This window comes from Lampris incognitus, chromosome 2 (genome assembly GCF_029633865.1).
Source record: "Lampris incognitus isolate fLamInc1 chromosome 2, fLamInc1.hap2, whole genome shotgun sequence".
In the NCBI taxonomy this organism is placed as follows: Eukaryota; Metazoa; Chordata; class Actinopteri; order Lampriformes; family Lampridae; genus Lampris; species Lampris incognitus.
In genome coordinates, this window is record NC_079212.1 from 14,363,290 (window position 1) to 14,384,258 (window position 20,969).

Here is a 20,969-nt window from a genome sequence, read left to right on the forward strand (position 1 = left end):
AACGAAGACCCAAACAATACTGGAAACAAATGAAACTATCGACTAATGTTACTTGTTAACCCATGCACCTTAATTTATGTATTTATTTTTCCCTCCTGTGTATTATTTCGACCTCCAGCATCCCCGCGACCCGGAGAGCAGGGTAAGCGGTTTGGATGATGGATGGGTGGATGGATGGAAAAAGCTTCTTACGCAATCCCTTTACCGTACGTTTAACCCCTTTTTTTTGTCATAACTGAATTCTCTGGCAATTTGTTTCTTCTTTTTGTTCAATAAACGTGTGTATAGGTTACCGTTGTTTGAGTTTGTTATTTCGTTTGGATGTATTTTTTAATAAACGACGCAACATTGTACAATTCCATTTACATTGGTAGTTTTATCACGGTTAAAAAATGAGAATACATTTCATTTCATGTACATACATTTCTTTCAATTAACCTTTATTTACCCAAGGTTGCACATCGAACATGTATGTTCTTTTCCAGCAATGCCCTGCTAAAAACATTCACGTAGTTCCACACATTTACACCTGGGAACTGCCCAGTACATCCAGTCTTCACTGGTGACGCCTGGGGGGGGGGGTGCCTTGCTCAAGGGCACATCAGCCGTGGGTATTGATCGTTACGGTATAAAAACAAAATTATACACTGCAGTTTCAAGTAGCATTGTGTAAGCATTTTATGAAATGGCTTCTTCTTAAAAAAAATATGCATGCATGTATGGATGGATGGCACGTTCACTTGCAAAATGAGCGAAACAGAAAAGTTACATCACTGAACAGCAACAAGTAGCAGGGCAATTATCTGAACTAACTTTGAACTCGTTTCCATAGACAAAGTAGATGTACGAGTTCCCTTTCCAACTGCAGGTCACTTGGGTGATAGATGTTTGGCCAAAACACGCAATGATACATTGTCGCAACCCTTTAAACAATGACAAACTTTGCTTGAAATGCGTACTGTGCAAACATAGCTTGAAGTGCGTCAAAGACATCCCTAACTCCGGGAAGTGCGGAATTGTCCACCTATAAAAGTTCGTCTTAAAAACACTCAGCAAAAGTTAAGGTGATGGGTTAAGTGCCTTGCTCAAGGGCACGTCAGCCATGGGTATTGGTTGTTACGATATAAAAGCAAAATTATACATGGCAGTTTCAGGTAGCACTGTGTAATAATTTTCTGATTACCTTTTTTTTTTAAAATGCATGCATATATGGATGGCATATTCACTTGCAAAATGAGTGCAACAGAAAAGTTACATTACTGAACAGCAACAAGTAGCAGGGTAGTTATCTGAACTAACTTTGAACTCGTTTCCATAGACAAAGTAGATGTTTGAGTTCCCTTTCCAGCTGTAGGTCACCTTGGTGATAGGGATCAACTCTATAGTTTGACGCTGGAGAACAAGAACAAAAAGTTATCAGTGGATATTGCAAAATAAAAAAAGTGGCTTTTTTTTCCAAATTTGATTTTATGTTATTTTGTTCAGTATAAAATAAGAACAACAAACTTGGAAAAAAGTCAAATCAGATTCTCAGGATACAGAAAAATTTAACGTTAATTTTTACCTGTTGTAGAATGCGTGCTGATTGAGAGTAAGTGCCCTGGTGTTCACTAACAAGGCGCTGGGCAGCACGCACAACTTCAGGGTCTGGGAAGCCAATTACTGGATACACCTGAGTCACAGCAGGCATATATATACATATATATATATACATATAGATATACTGAAGTGATAAAGACCACTTATTTGTAAATATTCAGATCAGAAGCATTATTAGTGGGAATTACTTAGCCAGATCCTCTTTTTTGACAAAGAACAAACAAGTCAGTGTTTACCCAAGTAATATTCAAACAACTCTGCTACAACTCCATGGTACATCAGGCCATTCTCCTAGAGCAGCTGTGGCTAACCATGTGCCGTGGAGAGCCACGTGTATGCAGGTTTTCATTCCAACCCGACTCCACACCAGCTGACTTCCCTGATTAGCAACCCTTCAACCAAAGAGGAAGAATGTATCAGTGAAATCAGCTGGTGTGGAGTCAGGTTGGAATGAAAACCTGCATACACGTGGCTCTCCATGGCACATGGTTAGCCTCCCTTGTTCTACTGTCTATTGTGTTTTTCAGAGGTGGAAAACTGCTTCAGAAAGCAAAAGTACTAACCATGTATTTGCTACACCCATGCACTAAACCAGCTGATTCTAATTAGCACAACACTTCAGCCAGGTAGGAGAACTAATTAGTGAAATCAGCTGGTTTAGCCGATGGGTGGAGGAAATACATGGTTAGTACTTCTACTTTCTGAAGCTGGGTTTTCCACCTGTGGTGTTTTGTACTGTCTCAAACGCTATTTGAGAACTAATGCCACTGCAATGTGAATTGGTATGTGCTGAGTTTCTATTACAGTTGTCAATATATCTCTAAACTACTACATGTAAAGGCTGCACGTTGAAAATGGGTGGACCTAACGAAAGGGCGAGGAAAATTCTAGTTAGAATTCAAATATATTAAGGAGAAAAAAAAAGAAATTGTATGAGTTATGTGGACAACCTACCCTGCTAATACAAGCAGCACTGCAGTTTGAACACAATAAATATTTTTCACTTTTTATCTAAATGTATATCTTTATGACAATATGCACAAGCAACACCTGCTCGTTTATTTTAAAAAAAAGCATAACCTTTCCACGCAGTCTTCGAAAAAAGCTTCTCTTACCAAATATTGTGAATCTCTAAAAACCTCTCTTCCAGACACCTCCTTGAGATTGGCTACCTGCAAACCACTCGACTGCTCCACAACATAGTCATCAAGGTTATTGATCCTGAGGGAATGTGCATACAAAAAGGAAAAATCATGTTTACCTTTGCAAATAAAAACCCTAACCAAAGGCTAATGAATCTCAGATTTGTAAAGAAAGCCAAGGAACTGCATTTGTAATGTCATTTATATCACACAGTCTTGAAATAATATCTTGAAAAAAACACCATTTCACAGTCAGGTTGATGTAGACCAAAAGCTGTTGTTTTCCACGGCATGTCGCACATTGCTTTGATCCTTGGCCATGGCAATGGACGCAACTGCAACAGAATGGAGCAAGATGCTGTTAACTAACTGCTTGGGGAAGCCATTGAACATGCGACGTCTATACTGCAGCTATTTAGATGGACAAATTTGAATGATACAGGTCAGGAGTGTGCTTACTTTTCTCTCCCCCTACCACTACAGTGGCTGCAGCGATCATCTTCATGACGGTAACCAGATCCATTGCACACCCAGCAAACTTTCTGATAAGAACAGGAAAATTTTAGGATGGCCAATGAAATCTGTCAGTCCAAAAGCAACCCCTAAAAAGACTTCAGAGACACACTTACATTACCAGCACCAGCACAGTCTTTGCAAGGATTCCTCCCCATACCCAAGCAAGAATGGCAGTTCTGTGGCGGAACGATTTCATGTCAAGAAACATTGCTGAAAGCTACCATTATTTCTTTTTTTTCCCTCCAAATATGTTTGATATAATACTGTGTTCAAATGTGAGCTTACTTTCACAGATGAAGTGTAGGGAACCTTGATAACTTGTTTGCCATCAAAAAAATAAGAAGGGGCTTTGGCAGGAATATCCCAGGGCCCCGGAGGTGGCTGGGAGTAGGCATCGACAGGCTGACCTGACCAGGAAAATAACAAACTTTGTTGGGATTACTGGCAGGGACCATACTCAGTGATCAACTAGGTAAAAGGTAATATACCAGAATAAGGCTCCTGACTCCACTCTGTAGATCTTGACTCGGTAAACGTTTCCAGGCGGTACTAAAGTAATTCAAAGAGATAGTAGAAAGGGAGAAATTCACCCTTTTTCTAGACCTTGAATACTCAACCTGATAAAATTTGCATTCACACATTATCTGCAAATTTATGGCCCACAATATTTAAAATGAAAAAGTGGTAACCTGACAACTTTTTTTTGGCACATGGACATGGGCCTTTCTCTTACCCTGTATGTATTGAAGGCCTCCATGTTGGTAATCACACCATCCTTTGCTGGCTTTGAACTGTAGCAACAGTGACTTGAGGCAAAAAGGGCAAAGGCTCCTCGGGCAGTATCTTCACTTATAGATGGGATACTGACAATAGAATCGGACATGGTTTACAAGGTGGTTGTGAGAACAGCTATGTTATATGGTTTGGAGACAGTGGCACTGACGACAAGACAGGAGGTGGAGCTGGAGGTGGCAGAGTTGAAAATGCTAGGGTTTTCATTGGGAGCGACAAAGAAGGACAGGATTAGGAACGAGTATGTTAAAGGGACAGTTCAGGTTGGACGGTTTGGAGACAAAGCAAGGGGGGCAAGACTGAGATGGTTTGGATATGTGCGGAGGAGAGATGCTGGGTGTATTGGGAGAAGGATGCTGAATATGGAGCTGCCAGGCAAGAGGAAAAGAGGAAGGCCAAAGAGGAGGTTTATGGATGTGGTGAGAGAGGACATGCAGGTGGCTGGCGTGACAGAGGAAGATGCAGAGGACAGGAAGAAATGGAAATGGATGATCCGCTGTGGCGACCCCTAACCGGAGCAGCCGAAAGAAGAAGAGTGGTCATCGCAATACACCCTTAAAACACCCACGTGTATTACATCCCAAGGCAGTATTTTTGACTGTTTGTCGCTGATATGCACTCTAATGGGAAAACATTGGATCATATCGTCATATAAAAAGAAAAGAAAATCTTTTGTCTTTACTTCCAGTTTGATGGTGACGGCCCAGGTTCAGGTTGTGGAACTGGATAGGAAGGCACTGGAGGGGGCAGGAATCCACCTGCAATATAGCAGTAAAGCTTCCTTACAGAATGCATCATGTATAAATTAGTCCTTTTCCACTAATCACCCACAAAATAGATCAGAACATTGATAAAATCTATGATGAAATATGTTTCGAAATCTGGTGATGTTTTAAGGGCTTTTAAACCATCTGATATTTTAAATGCTTCTTCTGTAACCAATAGTGCCAGTGGCAATTGGGAAATCAATTACACAATGCTGCATACTGTACCTCCGCCTCCGGCCACCGTTCCTTCATAGCCAGGCACGCTGTCAAATATGTTGGCTGGTGGAGCACTGGGGTCAGGAGAGTATGTAGGTGGGGCGTACATGGCTGAAAAACCGGTACAACTGGCTCAGTCGTAGAAATGCACTGACTTTCTGACTTTCTGGGATATATTTTCTAACAACCCCACTGTGAAGTAAACTACATCCGATAACCCCGCCCTGTTGTCCACTGCCTAATTTCTAAGAGTACAAAAGTTTGTACTTTGCTTCTTCTGTTGTGTCGTGCCAAATTGTTTACGTCTAAATTGTACTGAAAAGAATATCGTAGATTTCCTTTCTTTAATTTAGGCACCCGAACAATGAGTGTGTAATTTACCTTGTGTTTCCCATTGGTGATCCATTTTGAAATGTTTAATTGCTATAAAATGTAAAAAAAATTTAAAAAAGCCCCCGAGAGACACGAGTTCTGCTATTCTACTGTAAGTAAATCACTAGAACGGCTCCACAGTCGATCGGCACTCCAAACGATCCTGTTCCAGACTGAGGGAATCAAAACAGGAAGCAAATTGACGTCACTAAGACGATCCCACGAGCGTCCCATTCGGTTTAGTGTCACCTGTTTGCCTTTTAGTTGTTTGTATGATTACATGATTATGAGACCATAGACATTTTAAATTAAGATAGCACTAAAATAAAATCATGATACAATGGCATAAAAAGTTCAAAAATACATCCGTTGGACTTACCAGGGGTCCCGGGAGTTGTGGTCCCGTACACTGTCTGACCACTGTGGATAATGGGAAACAATCACACATAAACAAAGCTCCTTTTAGTTTGGGGCGAATGCCCAGTGGTACGAAACACACGGCCCAAATCTCACCTGAGCAGTTTTTGATATGCCATCTTCAAACTGCTGGAACACAAAGTTACACTGACAAAATGGCTCGCAATCGCAAAATCGAAACTGATGAAGAAATCATGTGACATCCAAAAGTCTATTCACAACATTTTATTTCTTCTTTAGAAATGGCCATACATTAAAAAAAGAAAGTAGATGGTTGGCCAAAACACGCAATGGTACATTGCCGTAAACCTCCAAACAATGACAAACGTTGCTTGAAGTGCGCGCTGCGCAAACGTTGCTTGAAGTGCGTCGAAGACGTCCCCAACTGCGGGAAGTGCGGAGCTTTTCACCTATAAAAGTTCGTCTTAAAAACACTCAGCAAAAGTTAAGGTGATCGATTGCAGTATGTAGTAAGTGCGGTTTGAATGAGTTCAAAAAAACTGCAAACATTAAGAGTACAATTCATGTTTATGATTACTTTTACTATTATTATCCGCTTATACCGAGCCAATGAGCCAACGAAATACACTACCCATAATGCATTGCAACACTTGCGGAAGTCCTTTTCTTCCTTTCCGCCGCTGCTCTGCTCCCTTTCTGAATTAGGTCGGCGGGTGAGTGAACTTAATCCATGTTCATCTTAAAATGTATATGGTTGATAAAGCACATTGCCAGGTTCCCTCGTTTATAAACATATACTTATTGATAACTCATACAAAATTTAACAATTCAACTGATGTGTATGCGATATATAGACGCAATTCGCGTTAAGGTGCTGCCGTTTCACTTGCTCCTCCCCGCGATGTTGGGTTTTAGTAAAGGCCTCGTTTGACGCGTGGTTTATACTTTGATACAATGAAATTTACTGTCATTCTCAAACATTATAGAGCCATATTTAAAGTGATTTACTGTGTCCGTTACTAGGTTTTAAATTTGCTTATCGTTTTGAGGCTAGATAGCTAACCTAGTAGCTTGCTAGGTAGCATGCTAGTTAATTAGCGCTAGTGTTAAATGTTGCCTTGACAGACGTTGGCTCATCTCTTTTTAGCTGCACGTTACAGATGATTTAATCGATTACATGTTGATCCGACGTCGGTAGGAGTTTTGTCTTTGAGTCTCAACGTGAGGTATTGACTGAGAAGGGCGTTCATGTCATAATGAAGGATCATTAAAACATGACCACCAACCACATTGACACATTGCAAGTTTAGCGAGGTCTCAAACAAGTCATGCAGACATTCTTAGTTGTGCAGTTCCACATGTTGGCATTGTTTCTGACCTGTTCCACAGACTTAAGGTGCACTATGTAGCGTGGTTGCAGACTCTTCGACAAAACCATTCAATGTGAAGAAAATTCACTCGTCTTGTTTTCTCTTCTGTTCAGTCACCATGGCAGCCCTTCGGCCCCTTACCAAACCTAAGATCGTCAAAAAGCGAACAAAGAAGTTCATACGTCATCAGTCTGACAGATATGTCAAGATTGCGGTAAGTCCGACATTTAAATTACTCACCAGGCTGTGACTGACACCGTTGTATTTTTTGAAACACCTAAATGAATGCCCAAACATCCCTTTTTTTCTACCCCCAACAGAAAAACTGGCGCAAGCCCAGAGGTATCGACAACAGGGTCCGCAGGCGGTTCAAGGGTCAGATGCTGATGCCCAACATTGGTTATGGTAGCAACAAAAAGACAAAGTACATGCTACCCACTGGCTTCAAGAAGTTCCTGGTGCACAACATAAAGGAGCTCGAAGTGCTGATGATGAGCAACAAGTAAGTTAGTTTAATGTATTTTCAAAAGGGTTACAGTATGGTTGAATGACATGGTCAAACATTTCGCGTTGTGGTAGTTGTATTCCCTGGACGGAGCAACCATAACAGTGTTCAACCCGGAATACCTACAAATAAAAAGTAATGACACACTTCAAAGCCCTTGTTTTATTAGATCAACTATTTAATATTGTTTGACAACCACTTAAAACCACCTTGGTGAGGGGGGCAGAAAGTGGTAAAGAGTCAGAAAGAAATAGGCATTTAATCAATACTAGTTTGACCAGAGCACTTTAATAGTCTTAACACCAAACCTCTCCAAAAATCTTTTTGAAGTGTTAGATTATGGGCTAGAGCCTCAGGGAGGTACCAAGATCTATGATTAAACCCTTTTCTGGGATACCCTTTTCTGTGAAAATGGCATCCTTTGGAACAAGACTTACCACTTCATGTTGTTTACAGTTTGCAATTGTTGCTAAATATTAAAACCAAATGATATGAGCTTATGTGTTAGTGACTCCCCTTTTGAAAACATGGGGTTCTAGTTTTTGTGGGCAAGAACTTAATGCCTGGCAGCGTTTCCAAGATGATGCCCGAGTGAAATGGCCTCTCGAGAGAGGCTTTGATTTTAATTGATGTCATATATGTATATATTATACCTGTGCACCATCAAATCAGGTGCTTCCACTAAATTTCTGCGCTAATTCATAGACATTGGCAACATTTTACCTTTCAGCCGTCGTGCATTTGTCTATTTACATTTGTCATTCCATTAGAATATAGAATGCAGTAAAACAGACATTGAGCTGTGTCAGAAACCCTGAAAACACTGCTAATATGCTCCCATCCTCACTCTATTAGCCGTTTTTGGGAATAGGCTCTTAAGTTTTAGTTACTCTTCCCAGTACCCGCCTCATATTCATTGTTGTTTTTGTAAACCATCATTTGCGTTGATGGCATGGAACCTCACTTTTCCTGCTTTGGCAAGAGATGCTTGGTTATGGTTTTTCACAGAATTCTTTTTGCCTGACATGCAGGTGCCGGCAGTTTGAAAAATATTAACATGGCATAAGCAGATAATTGTCGTTACTTGCAAATGTTTTGCTTGCATCCTAGGTTGTTTCAGGTAACTACAGCTAATCTCGGAAGCCTTTGTGTTAGTGGCACAGTCACAGACTTGAGTCTAGCTTTTTTTAGGTACTGGTAGGAATCAGCAATATTTCTAAGCTTGTTAAAGGCAGCTTTGGTTACATGGTTAAATGTGGTATAAAATTGAGGTCCAAGCCTTTAGTGACACCTACATTATTTTTATGCTTGTGCTTTACACTAAAAGCCAAAAGAAATTTGTTTTGGAGCTGTATATGTACATCTATGATAACTCAAGTCAATAGGCTACATTCAGCCACCCCAGTCATCACAAAATCCAGTAAGATGAGTGAGTGGATGCCAAATTTACTTCACCATCCTTTCTCTCTCTCTCCCTCCTTTCTATACATATAACAGGAACACTGTGTAGACCGTCTCCCAAACTTTTTCCACATTAGTCGCCCCCTCTAAGATCAGTTCCTTCCTATCATTGGGAGTTCTTCACAATTTTATTGTTTGACATTGACCAATCCCATGGTTACTTTGAGTTGCGTTTTTGTAATAGGCCTTTTGTATGAGTTCTGTATTGCTAGTTGTCAGCGCCCATACAGATGTTGGAAAGTAGGACCATGTAGCATGTGTTGCTTGCTTGAGTGAATTCAGGCAAGCAACACATGCTACACGGCCCTATTGTCAGATTATATCCGACGTTATCTGTATGCGTCTCCCATGTCCTAACAGAGGAAGGTGACCTTTCGACTACATAGACTGTACTTCAAGAGACACTCGAATAAATGTTCCAAGACCTACTTAATCAAATGGGAAACAGAACACTGGCGTGATGTTGTGAATGCATGCTCGACTGCGGTGGAAGGATGATGATGATGAGCATGTGTTGATAACACCTGTGTTAATTTCCCAAATGAATTTATGCTCGCTCTTAAATCGGATACAGTAAATATCAATAAGTAGATATGAATTATGTGGCCGCTTTCATCTCTGCATTCCTGTCTTCTCACTCACTCCTTCACTAGTGATTTCTTAGTTTTTCAGTTTAGTCCAAATTACTTGGAATATATTTTGCTTTGACTCATCAAAAAGCCATCCTGTTTCTGAGATGGTCATGTACCTGAGAAACTGATTAACAAGAAGAGTTTCAAGTAGAAAAGGTTGTTGGGCTTAAATCAGTCCACTGTCACCTGGGGTTGGTTGGAATACCCTAGACTCTTGGAATTTGTATTTGAATACCCTGATGGAGATAAAAGTACTAACGGTAGGGAACATGTTAAAAATTAAGGTTTGATGGCCAGTAATAGATGAGAACCTTTCTTGCCACTAAGAGTTGTGTCATTTTGAGGTCAATTATTTTGTTTTGGCATATTCTTTATAGGTGCCAATGATATCAAGCTGAATTTTTAACACTTGTGTGATATTCCAACCTCTTCCCGTAATCTACATAATCATAGTCATATTAAACATCTGAATTATTACTTACTGTAAACTTAAATCTTAATTGGTTTGTTTTCCCTCCTTGTGTAGGACCCATTGTGCTGAGATTGCCCACAATGTCTCCTCCAAGAACAGGAAGCTGATCGTGGAGAGGGCAGCTCAGCTGGCCATCAAGATCACCAATCCCAATGCCAGGCTGCGCAGTGAAGAGAACGAGTGATCTGGCCATTATTTTTAAAATTAAAAAAAAAATAAAAACAGATCTTTGCTTGAAGATGTTTATTTTATACCTTGTACTCTGTAGCTTGTTTGAAAAATGCAGTCAGTGGGGGATAATATGTTGTCCATGATAGTTTTGAGAGTTGGGGTATTGTGACATGTCACGGAGCTTTCTGGAGGAAATGCATTTACATGAATTGTGGTTAGTGGTGATGATACCAACACCAGCTGTACTCACCCCAAGGTAAAAAGAGAGGCTCCTCGGCTCCTTCCACATGACTGAATATTGGAGCAGCGTTGGGGACCAGATGCCTGGAGAGCTTTTAACCATACATGAAGCAGGAAGGGACATCTACCCATAAATCTTCCCCCTTCAAAGCCATCCCAGAATAGTGCTGCCATAATTGGGTTTATTATAGCTTTATTGCTTATTGGAAAAGAAGGCTGCGATGTGTTCACTTCAAACTGTGCTGTTAGAAAGAGTCTAAAAACGCCCTATATTCTTCAGTCACTTGGCTGACCCAATTATGCGCCGATTCATCTGGATTATATATATATATATATTAACCAAAATCTTGTGGCTGCAAATTAGCCATTCTTTGGTGATAAAATACATCTCTCCCTGGATATTGCTGTGCAATTTCAGGCGTCGGCTTCCCAGGGAGGAAGTTTCCATTGCATTCTGGTAGGCAAGCTGTGCCTCACAGCCCTCAACCATCTGTCGATGTAAAAGTGACACTGCCAGCCATGCAAAAAAAAAAACAAAAAACACTTCAGACTGTCAGCTTGTGGCGGTGTTTACATGAAGAAATGAATTGCCAAGCGATGATGAGCTAGAGGCACCGTGTATTTCATTTGTGCACATTTCGACTGGTTAAGATGCTCCAGGAGGGACTGGAGGTTTTCCAGACGGGGAGAAGAGCATGAAAACGGCAGGACCGGCCGACTCTGCAATATCTCAGAGATGGTATTGATGTCTGGAGGAAGACGGGGCTTTGCTTTTCCTGCGGAGGGCCGAAAGCTGAACATGTCGATGAGGTCGATCTTTGGAAAAGGGCGCCCACACCACAAGCACTTCATCCTGGCCTTTCCCCAGACAGAGTCCATTAAGAAAACAAGCCTGTCTGCAGATGTAAAGAGGAGGATGTTCTCTTTTTCTCTCAGGTGTCGACTTGGCATTATCAGAGGGAGGACCAAAGGTAATGTAATGTAAATGTATTGGAAAAAAATTCAATTTTTAAAAATGTCATATGACTGTCAATAATTCCTAAATACTGAGGATTTATGGGAGGTAGTAGCAATTTCAATTAACCTGCAGTTCACATGGCTGTAATTAGCTTGTCAGTGACCATTTCTATTCCATACAGTACTGCATTTTTCTGAGTAAGTACAACATATACAGCCACACAGGCCCTTTAACGAGAAAAGACTGGCGTAAGGGGAATGGAGCAGGACACGGCTTTTGGGCTTTGAGAATGACACGTCAAATGGCTGTTTCATTAACATTTTCATATTGTTAGCAAACTTGCTTTGTAATCAAGAAAATTCAAACGCAAGCTGGATTCTTGCAATGGAATAAACACTTTGCCCCCCCCCTCAAAAAAAATGCATGCACAGCTTTAAAATGAATTTGCATTTTCATTTGAATTTTGTCTATTTTAAGCTTCCATGGTAACATGCAACAAAAAAAAAAAGGTTGTGAGAACTCTGCACAAGTTGAGACAGATGTCTCAGCTGGACATGCAGAGGGTTACATAGTTTGTGTGATGGAGTCGTGTATTTGACATGGAGGCTGACAGTCTTCAACTGTCTCAGACCCTGCAGTCAACTTTACAACAGTTAACAGGTGAACAGTGATGTGCAATGTTTGAGATAAATCAAGATCAGAGGGTAAAAATGTTTAGACTGAGCGTCTCCAATATAGTGGGATTGTTAAATGGAGCATTTAAACGACTTTCCGTGGACGTCTGACCCAGGAGATGAACACTGCAACACGCGTTGGACGTCAGACTCGTGCATGACTCATGTCCAGCCCCTCTGGCGTCTCCCTGTCCTTCACTCAGCTACGTTGCATGACAACGTTTTAGTCAGTACAGCTCTCGATTTCATACACTTGCCTGCGACTGGAGGAGATGTCCACAGGGGGGCAGTGGTTAGTTTCATTGCCGAGTATGCCGCTGAACTACAAGTTCTCGTGCATCTTGCTACATTCCAAGATGAAGAGGGAACAAAAACCAACAACCTGGCTTCAAGATGTTTCCCCATTGAAAGTTTGTCATTATTTTGCAATCAAAAAATAGGACACCCCCCCCCCAATTTGAGGAACAGTGCAAACCAGATTTCTATGCTGAACAAAGATGCAGGTCCTCTACTTCCTCTTTTTTTTGTCAAGTGCTGCTTTTTTTAATTTAGTTTTTGCAAGGTGTTTAGCCGTTGCTTCATCTTTCACTGCTTTTTAACTTTTTTATTGATTTTTTTCAAGCTCACTCTGTGCCAACCCTGTCTCAGGCAATGAAGTATCAATGTCTGATTGTTGATGTGCAATGGCTGGGACCAATGCCAGTGTGTGCACAACAACAGAAAATGAAGAACGGGGGGAGGGGGGGGGCTGGATATTATCAGTGCACTGTCGCCTATAGAGCCTTCACGATCACACAGCGTCGACTTCTTCTGTTTCGAAACTTTTATAACAAGCGCAGTGAGAGTGCCGATTTATTGTTACCCTACTTTTGCAGCCCTGTTCCCCTTGGGTTTATCAGACCCAACACACTCCTCTGTCTCCCTCTTAATTCTGCTGGAAATTAATTAGTCTCGGTCTGAAACGCTACGCCTGTTCACACTGTAAATGAGGTATTAAGGACAGAAGTCTCTGAGGAAATTACCTACGCCAAAGAGTATTGTGTCCACTGCAAGAGCTGACTAATTAGACTGCATGCCTCAGTGGGTAGAAACATGTAAATGTTTGTTTGTCATCCTTTTACGGTATTCGGAAATATTCATTCGGGGGGGTGTTTATGGAGCTGAGACAGAAGTGCTGGGCCGTGTCGTGTGGTCTGACCTGCTGCTTTTGTGACATCTTGTACTTTTGTGCCAAAACTAACGTTTTCGGGCGGCACGGTGGCCCAGGGGACAGCACTGTTGCCTCACAGCAAGAGGGTCCTAGGTTCGAACGCCAGGCTGTCCCAGGGCCTTTCTATGTGGAGTTTGCATGTTCTCCTCGTGTCTGCGCGGGTTTCCTCCCACCATCAAAAAGACATGCATGTTAGGGTTAATACTCCCGTCGGTGCCCCTGAGCAAGGCAATGGAAAGAAGAACTGGAGTTGGCCCCCCGGGTGCTGCGGCTGCCCACTGCTCCTACACAACAGGACAGGTTAACTGCAGAGGACAACTTTCACTCTAACCTGAACAGTAACAAAATAAAGTGGCTTTCTTTTGTGTTATATTCAATCGCTGCTTCCCTTCCTCCCAAGTGTCAGCGAGGGCAAGAACTGGCCCGTGGTGACCAAACCAAATGAGGTGGAAAAGGTTTGGGGGCGGGGAGGGCAGAAAATGAGGATCAAGGAGGGGGCCAGCTAGTGGGGACAGGAAGAGAGAGGCATGTGTGCATGTGTGCATGACAAATGGTTGGACAGGTGTGACTGTGTGTCTGTCAGCAGACATGTTAGGCCCTCTTTGTTTGGGTGGGAGGAAGTCACGGGCCTCGGTCTCGCCGAGGGCCCTCACCAGCAGATGAGGGAACATGACATGATGGGTTTTATAGCCTCGTGGAAGCGGATGGTGGAATACACTTCTGTTTCAGTTGGTCATTAAGTATTCGGCGTAGACCGAATCCATACTCGACTGTTTTTCTTTTTGAGTGTCATTTTCAAAACGGTGTAATTTTTCTTCTCTGTTCACTTTTGTACGTGTTTACAGGCAGGGGTCAATTTGAGAAGGGATTTAATGGGATGCCGTCCCCCCCTGTTAAACAAATGGACAAACACTGACTCCTTGTAAAGCTGCCATCCTGCCCTCCCATCCCCTTTTGGTTAACGTGATATGTCTTAATCAATGAGCATTAGTATGCATGAAGAAATCCATCCATCCGTTACCCAAACCACCTAGCCTTACTCAGGGTCGCGGGATGCTGGAGCCCATCCTTGCAGTCATCGGGCGGCAGGCGGGGAGACACCCGGGGATAGGCCGCCAGACCCCCCCACACACACACACACACGTTCACAGCTAGGGACAATTTAGTATGGCTGATTCACCTGACCTACATGTCTTTGGACCGTGGGAGGAAACCCACACAGAGGATGACCCGGGACAACCCCCAAGGTCAGACTACCGCGGGGCTCGAACCCAGGACCTTCTTGCTGTGAGGCGACAAGGCTAACCACTACGCCACCGCGCTGCCACATGAAGAAATAAATGATCAATATTTAACTTCTATCCATATTAAGAGATTTTTCACACCAGCTCTCAAATAGTTTTTAGACATATTTGGTGTAAGAAAATCTGTCATGGTGAAGAATATTTAGGCCTATAGCTACAGGTTAAACGGTGCTTGTGTTTTTTTTTAAGCCCATCCACACCCACCCACATCCTCCCCCACCCAGCACCCACCAGACCCCATTAACCCCCCTTGGACCATTTTTACAAACGCACTACCGTGTACATGTCTGAAACACAACCTGTCCTCACAACACATTTTATGTGATAACTGCAGAGTGTTTTTAAACACTGCCATTGTACTAGATTGTTCTTTTCAATGTGCCACTGGTTTTGTTGTGCAGCGAATTGGTAGGAGCGATTTCTACATGTGGGGGAGAGCACTGTAGACATAAGCTGTCTATATTGTGTTTGCGTGGATGAAAGAACGAATGCACCAAAGAGAGGTGTTAATTTGTTCTTTCTCCCCATTTGACAGACAGGGAGATACGAACTGTGTCGTGCAGATGGAAAAAGAGTAAAATGTGGGCTGTCTATTTATGAGAGAGACGTGACTGCTGGTATCTTGGCACCATGCAAGGTCTGCAAATGACAATGAACGCGGGGGCGGTGTTAATTATGTGGAGAGTTTAGTGTGCAGTGTGTGCAGTTGTCGTGTGAAAGTGAGCGTGCGTGTGCGCACGTGCATGTGTGTGTTCGGCGGGTTGGTGAGTGGGGACTGTGGCAAGAGTCAGTGTATGTATGTATGTATGTATGTGTGTGTGGGGGGGTGACTTTGTGTGTGCGGTGTGTGTGACTGCCTCACTGCACCCCTCTGGCAGAGAGAGAGAGCGAGAGAGAGAGAGCGAGAGAGAGATTGAGAGTGGCAGAGAGAGAGAGAGAGAGAGAGAGAGAGAGAGAGAGAGAGAGAGAGAGAGAGAGAGAGAGAGAGAGAGAGCGAGAGAGATTGAGAGTGGCACAGAGAGAGAGAGAGAGAGAGAGAGAGAGAGAGAGAGAGAGAGAGAGAGAGAGAGAGAGAGAGATTGAGAGTGGCACAGAGAGAGAGAGAGTGGCAGAGGTTGAGAGTGGCAGAGAGAGAGAGCGAGAGAGCGAGAGAGATTGAGAGTGGCACAGAGAGAGAGAGAGTGGCAGAGAGGTTGAGAGTGGCAGAGAGAGAGGCAGAGAGAGAGAGCGAGAGAGATTGAGAGTGGCACAGAGAGAGAGCGAGAGAGAGGGGCAAAGAGAGAGAGAGAGATTGAGAGTGGCAGAGATTGAGAGTGGCAAAGAGAGAGAGAGAGATTGAGAGTGGCAGAGAGAGAGAGCGAGAGAGATTGAGAGTGGCAGAGAGAGAGAGGGAGAGAGAGAGAGGGAGAGAGAGGGAGAGTCTGCTCAAACATACTCACTGTAGCTGTGCAAGGGAGAGGGGTTGAGTCTGAGCCCGTGTGTAAGTATGTGAACAGGGGGATTATTAATCCTCTGGAACAGGGCAAACGACTTGTAAGAATACCCTGAAAACGGACCAACAGCAATACGGAAGGAACAGGACATCTATCATTGCTCCACCTATCTTGGATCTAACAGAGAGCCCATTTACAAGAAGGGAAGAAGAAGAAAAAAGAAGCTTGACAGGCTGATGTTTTTCTGAGGAGCAAGAAGAATCCTTTCAACAACCATCCCTCTTCGTCACCGAGTTTGACTGGGGGGTAAATCAGAGACGACTCCTTGTGGATCGGAATTCCTCCTCTTGCTCTGATCTCCTGCTAGAGGACCTCACCGGCGTCCACATGCAGTGGAGGTCAAGGGAAATGCCGGAGTTCGGGCAGAGGAACGAAGACGAGAAGATGGGGATCCTGCTCCACCTAAGCGGTTGAAACTTGGCTCCCTCAGGATACCTACTTCTTTTTTTTTCAGGGGGGGGGGAGAAACCTAAACTAACTTCCTACAGCAGGAGATCGGCAAGGTTACTTCTTCAAGGTGGATGCCTAGAGTACAGCCATGCTGTGTGGTCTAAGGAGAGATACCAAGAACAGCATTGGTAAGAGCTCTGATCATTCACCTTTGCAGTGCAGCATGAGAATTTCAACCTAAAGCTTCATTGTGTGCAGCAGTAGAGGAACTGGCGCAGGAGGTGGTCAGTTGCTGTTTTTTTTTTGCAGGAGCTGTAATATATTTGCTAATATTGCAACAAAAAAAAACTCGTCTTACGTGTGAATCCACTTGAGGGGAACCAGTGTTCATCAATGAAAGTTGTTTCCTTCTCTCATGTGTTTATAATCCAATTAATTTTCTGTTCTGCAATGCAAATAAGTTCTTATCAAGTAGGTTGCTGAATACATTATATATTTTTTTATTGTAGGATGGAAAACTGCAACGCACGCGTTACCACATTGATAAAGCGCAGGCGGTTCAGGTGCCACAGGAATTGTCTAGCATTGGAATTTGCTGGCTGCTTTATTATCAGTTAGATTGCAGAGAATGCCGGGTATTTTGCAAAGCTCAAGCGTCACAACGCGCTCATTAGCGCCGCAGCGCTGAAACGCGAGAGATTCAAACGTCATCGGGCCTGTTTACCAGCCCCGCGTGCCGTTTGGCCACGTGAAAGTGGGACAGTTAGGGCAAATCAGACCGGGCCTGGTGAAGCCCGGTTTATAAATAAAGTTTTATCGTCTGGAAATAGCTTTGCGATTTCATCGCCATTGTCAGTGCTGCCCCCGTATTTAACCTACATTCTCATTGGCTGCGAGGGAGACGGCGTAGGGTGCCCTGAATTAAAACGGCAGTAAATTGACTCGCCCGATAGTTATGCAGGTACGTTTTAGTCGAGTAATCGCGATGCTCCACCGTGGTGCGGTTTCCCCTCTTCGGTAAAGTTGATCTCTGAGCCCCTTGGTTGCAAACGTCCTCTACAAAGACACCCCGCTTGAACGTGTCAGTATAACTGTTGTCCCCTTAACCACATCGATCCTGATCCTAATTCCCTCTGTTTGGACCACTGGTGGCAGCGTTGCTGGAGGACGGTTTGGTGGCACAGTAGTATTCAGTCACGTGCAGAGCGTTGGGTCTGTGTGACCCTCAGCTACTGTTGCCTTTTGACTGCAATGACAGCTGCTGGACTGTCAGGGCCCTTGGGTAGCTATGTAATTATGATGCTTTTGCCTCGTCTAATGTGTCTTTGATGTGTCACCAATTGTATGTGTGTGTGTGTGTTTGTGCCTCAGAGCTGGTGAACACAACATTTTTGCACAAGGGATGCGCACAAAAGGTTGTCAATTACCATAACATGCATATGCATTTGCTGTACGTCCTTGCATTTGCAAATACACGAGTCTCATTATGTTTGATAATGTTGTCCTCGCTTATTTTCTGCGGGGTCTAGGTCTGAACGAGCCGGCTTCGTGCAAAGCGGGGCTGAATTTTCTCTTTAATCCGTGCACCGAGGCTCTGCCCGAGGCCCTGCGTTTAGACCGGAGAATGTTTGACAGAGGACCCGAGCCTGACAGTTGTCTGAAAGACTTCGTCAGATGGACAGATGTGGAAACCTGATACGGACTGAAAGAAAGAAAAGCAATAGATTCGCTGTCTTCCAACCAGTTCCGTCCCCCGCCGGTCCAGTCCTCTCATATCAGCGCAGATAAAAATAGAAGCCACCTCAGAGTACTGAAACGCTCTCGAGGATTGCAGAACTGTTAACGTACATGTCTTTGTAAACATAGGAGGTTTTTCTTTTTCTTCTTCAGTGACGAGATGAAGCTGTGACAGGTTTGAACACTGCACTTCAGAACAAATGTCAGCTGATCCCGTGTCGGTTGACCTTTAATAGCCCGTGTGACGGGTGATGCATGATCACGGGAGAGGTTGCATGACTGATGCTAGGATTAAATGAAATCCAATGGCTATTGTGCATATCATCAGAGGAGTCACCGTGTAGCCACGGACAGCAAAGTCATCACAATTCGAGGACTTAGGTTTGATGCCTATAGCATAAAGCAGACATACCCCCTCCCCCACACACACACACACACTCTCAAAGACTTGGCAGAGTGCTTCTTTAAGTTTGTCATATGATGTTCAAATCACCATGCTGGCCATGTGAGAAAGGTAATCCCCAATGGACAGGATTAAAGAAGTGCCAAGTCAGATTCCTCATCACCATGACTGCTGACACGCTTATGTGACTGTATTCAGGTTCAGATGGCCAAGCAACGGCACTGCTAATCTAGGGCCAGCCCAACGCTGTCAGAAATGGCTCCCACTGTGGGGGGTGGGGGTGGATATTTTCCCTGCAGAGGAGATTGAACATTTCCTGCGTTTCAGTCCCAGCTGCTGTAAATGACATGAAAATGATGATTTTCGCTCCACGGGCCCAAACAGTCCATTAACTGCATGCTGTTCCTTCAGGAACGCTCCCATGCTTTAGCAACCTCTCATAGCCATGTTGCCGCAAACGTAGTCTTGTGTTAAATTGATAGTTATCCAGGGTCTCTGCCTCAGACCGAGATGAGCTATTTTAAACTCTTGACCCTCTTACAGCATCGTCATGGAAACCAAGGGTGGTGACCTTCAGAGTTCCTGAGTTCAGGCTGATTGTTCCGTCTGCTAGCTAAAGGCTGGCGCTTGTCACTGTCAGCTTAGCGCTGTAGCCCTCTTCGAACCGCTACATTAGCAGGCGTGGCATTTCAAGCACTGAAGAAGCCAGTGGCAGCTGTCATAGTGCAGGAATGGGATGTGGTGATCTTGTCCAATCAGTCCTCTGCTGCAGAGATTCCTAACATACCATTGGAGCGCGTCCCCAAAACACCCCAATCAGCCTGTACATGTCTCCGCTGTCTCCCCAGATGATGGACCGTATTCGAAGGGAGGCAAGGACTCGGGGTTGACCGACCACACCCATTCCTCCCGGAGACGCAGCCTTTCAGGTACAATACGATCAAACCTCACGTCACCTCAGTCTGTTTTCTATCTGCTGTCCAATCACTGCCGCCGGGCCCCAATTCACCCGTGTCCTTTACCGTCCTTATTCCTTCAACTGAAACACTGGTTGCATTGTGCGACCGCTTATTTGTGGTTGTGTATGTATGTGCAAAGGAGTCTATGTCTTTTGTGTTCTGTACTTGTTGTCACAGTGTTTTGAATGTCTCATAAATGCTTAGATAGGATAAAAAAAACTGCTTGTGAGGCATACCTGTCATTCTTACTACACCACTCTGGACTCTACTTAGCGTGATTTAACAGCACAGCACAATGTGGCCCCTTCACGAGACAGAATGAGACCACGTAGGGACCACTGCAACCATCACAGTTAAGGTCAAACTCATTTTACGCTCCCTTCATTTTGGAGGTACGATTTGAGTTTACCATAATAGCTGATGATTCTTCCGTCACATTTCCGATGAGTTTTCCAATTAAGGCACTGAAATTCCCTGCATCATCACCATTCACCGCGGAGCCCATCCTCCCTTCCCTCACTTCGATTGAGGGACCCATCGAGAGTGAAGTGGGGATTTAGAGAACTGATGGGGAAGAAAGAGCACGTGTATGACAGACTGTATGTTCACATAAGGGAGGAAAGCGAGCAAGAAGGAGAGAAAGGCGGTGGGGAAAAAAAAGGCCGAATCGTTTTTTAGCCTCTCAGACAAGCTGAATCTGTCAAGCAGATGCTAATGCTGACTGCGTATCTGTGCCCATGCCTGTATCTGTCAACAGAGGAGTACCGTGGAGTGACCACTGTGGACCTGATGAAGAGGGAAGGCAGCAGCCTGGGCCTCACCATCTCTGGAGGCTCTGATAAGGACGGCAAGCCCAGAGTGTCAAACCTACGGCCAGGTGGGCTAGCTGCCAGGTGAGATATCTGCTCGCTGACACAGTTCAAACCTGGCAACCACACCGAGCTGTCGCGACATGTTATACTCCTCCAGCACATGTATGTGTGTTGTCTTGCTACAACCGCTCACCCTTACCCCAGGATCATAGGCGTTGCATTAGCTCAGTCTTGCAATGGGGGGGGGGTGCTGACCATGGGACTGATACCCCAACAGGGCACGTTTTTGGGAACAAGTCTCCCCCAGAGATGGAACAGAATCAATTAAAAAATGCGGGCAACGATGGAAATTAGACGAGCTGAATTTAGTTTGGGGTTGGTAGATTTTTTTTTTCT

The 20,969-nt window shown here is 43.9% G+C and overlaps 3 protein-coding genes across 4 annotated transcripts in view; 2 read left to right on the forward strand and 1 right to left on the reverse strand.

The window, feature by feature from the left end:
• Nucleotides 1–346: 346 nt before the first annotated feature.
• On the reverse strand, nt 347–6,402 carry ssuh2rs1 (ssu-2 homolog, related sequence 1). 2 transcript variants are annotated; one of them, XM_056273877.1, is made up of 13 exons: nt 5,918–6,402; nt 5,784–5,824; nt 5,042–5,143; nt 4,732–4,807; nt 3,991–4,120; nt 3,746–3,806; nt 3,543–3,664; nt 3,371–3,433; nt 3,201–3,283; nt 2,984–3,076; nt 2,715–2,820; nt 1,565–1,672; nt 347–1,392 (listed from the first exon to the last, which is right to left on the reverse strand). In XM_056273877.1, the coding sequence occupies exons 1-13, from the start codon at nt 6,022–6,024 to the stop codon at nt 1,252–1,254; spliced, it is 1,233 nt and encodes a 410-aa protein (XP_056129852.1). In that variant the 5' UTR covers nt 6,025–6,402; the 3' UTR covers nt 347–1,251. The 2 variants fall into 2 exon arrangements, with proteins under 2 accessions (XP_056129852.1, XP_056129853.1); XM_056273878.1 differs by lacking the exons at nt 5,784–5,824; nt 5,918–6,402 and adding an exon at nt 5,414–5,707.
• A 36-nt stretch (nt 6,403–6,438) lies between these two features.
• On the forward strand, nt 6,439–10,448 carry rpl32 (ribosomal protein L32). The gene is made up of 4 exons (XM_056273879.1): nt 6,439–6,495; nt 7,266–7,366; nt 7,473–7,654; nt 10,277–10,448. The coding sequence occupies exons 2-4, from the start codon at nt 7,271–7,273 to the stop codon at nt 10,404–10,406; spliced, it is 408 nt and encodes a 135-aa protein (XP_056129854.1). The 5' UTR covers nt 6,439–6,495; nt 7,266–7,270; the 3' UTR covers nt 10,407–10,448.
• Nucleotides 10,449–11,369: 921 nt separating this feature from the next.
• Nucleotides 11,370–20,969, forward strand: part of LOC130108409 (glutamate receptor-interacting protein 2-like) — a 45,527-nt gene continuing 35,927 nt past the window's right edge. Inside the window, exons 1-3 of the mRNA XM_056275323.1 lie at nt 11,370–11,604; nt 19,651–19,731; nt 20,519–20,654. Coding sequence (XP_056131298.1) covers nt 11,370–11,604; nt 19,651–19,731; nt 20,519–20,654 — 452 coding nt within the window. The remainder of the gene's footprint in view (nt 11,605–19,650; nt 19,732–20,518; nt 20,655–20,969) is intronic.

Excerpts from the sequence above, each read along its gene's own strand:
- ssuh2rs1 (XM_056273877.1), bottom strand. The coding sequence starts at position 6,024 with ATGTCACATGATTTCTTCATCAGTTTCGATTTTGCGATTGCGAGCCAT. Across the intron at positions 5,144-5,783 it reads CACAACTCCCGGGACCCCTG|CCATGTACGCCCCACCTACA; the intron begins GTAAGTCCAACG and ends CCGGTTTTTCAG. Across the intron at positions 2,821-2,983 it reads ATCAACCTGACTGTGAAATG|GATCAATAACCTTGATGACT; the intron begins GTGTTTTTTTCA and ends ACATTCCCTCAG.
- rpl32 (XM_056273879.1), top strand. The coding sequence starts at position 7,271 with ATGGCAGCCCTTCGGCCCCTTACCAAACCTAAGATCGTCAAAAAGCGA. Across the intron at positions 7,367-7,472 it reads ACAGATATGTCAAGATTGCG|AAAAACTGGCGCAAGCCCAG; the intron begins GTAAGTCCGACA and ends TACCCCCAACAG. Across the intron at positions 7,655-10,276 it reads GTGCTGATGATGAGCAACAA|GACCCATTGTGCTGAGATTG; the intron begins GTAAGTTAGTTT and ends CTCCTTGTGTAG.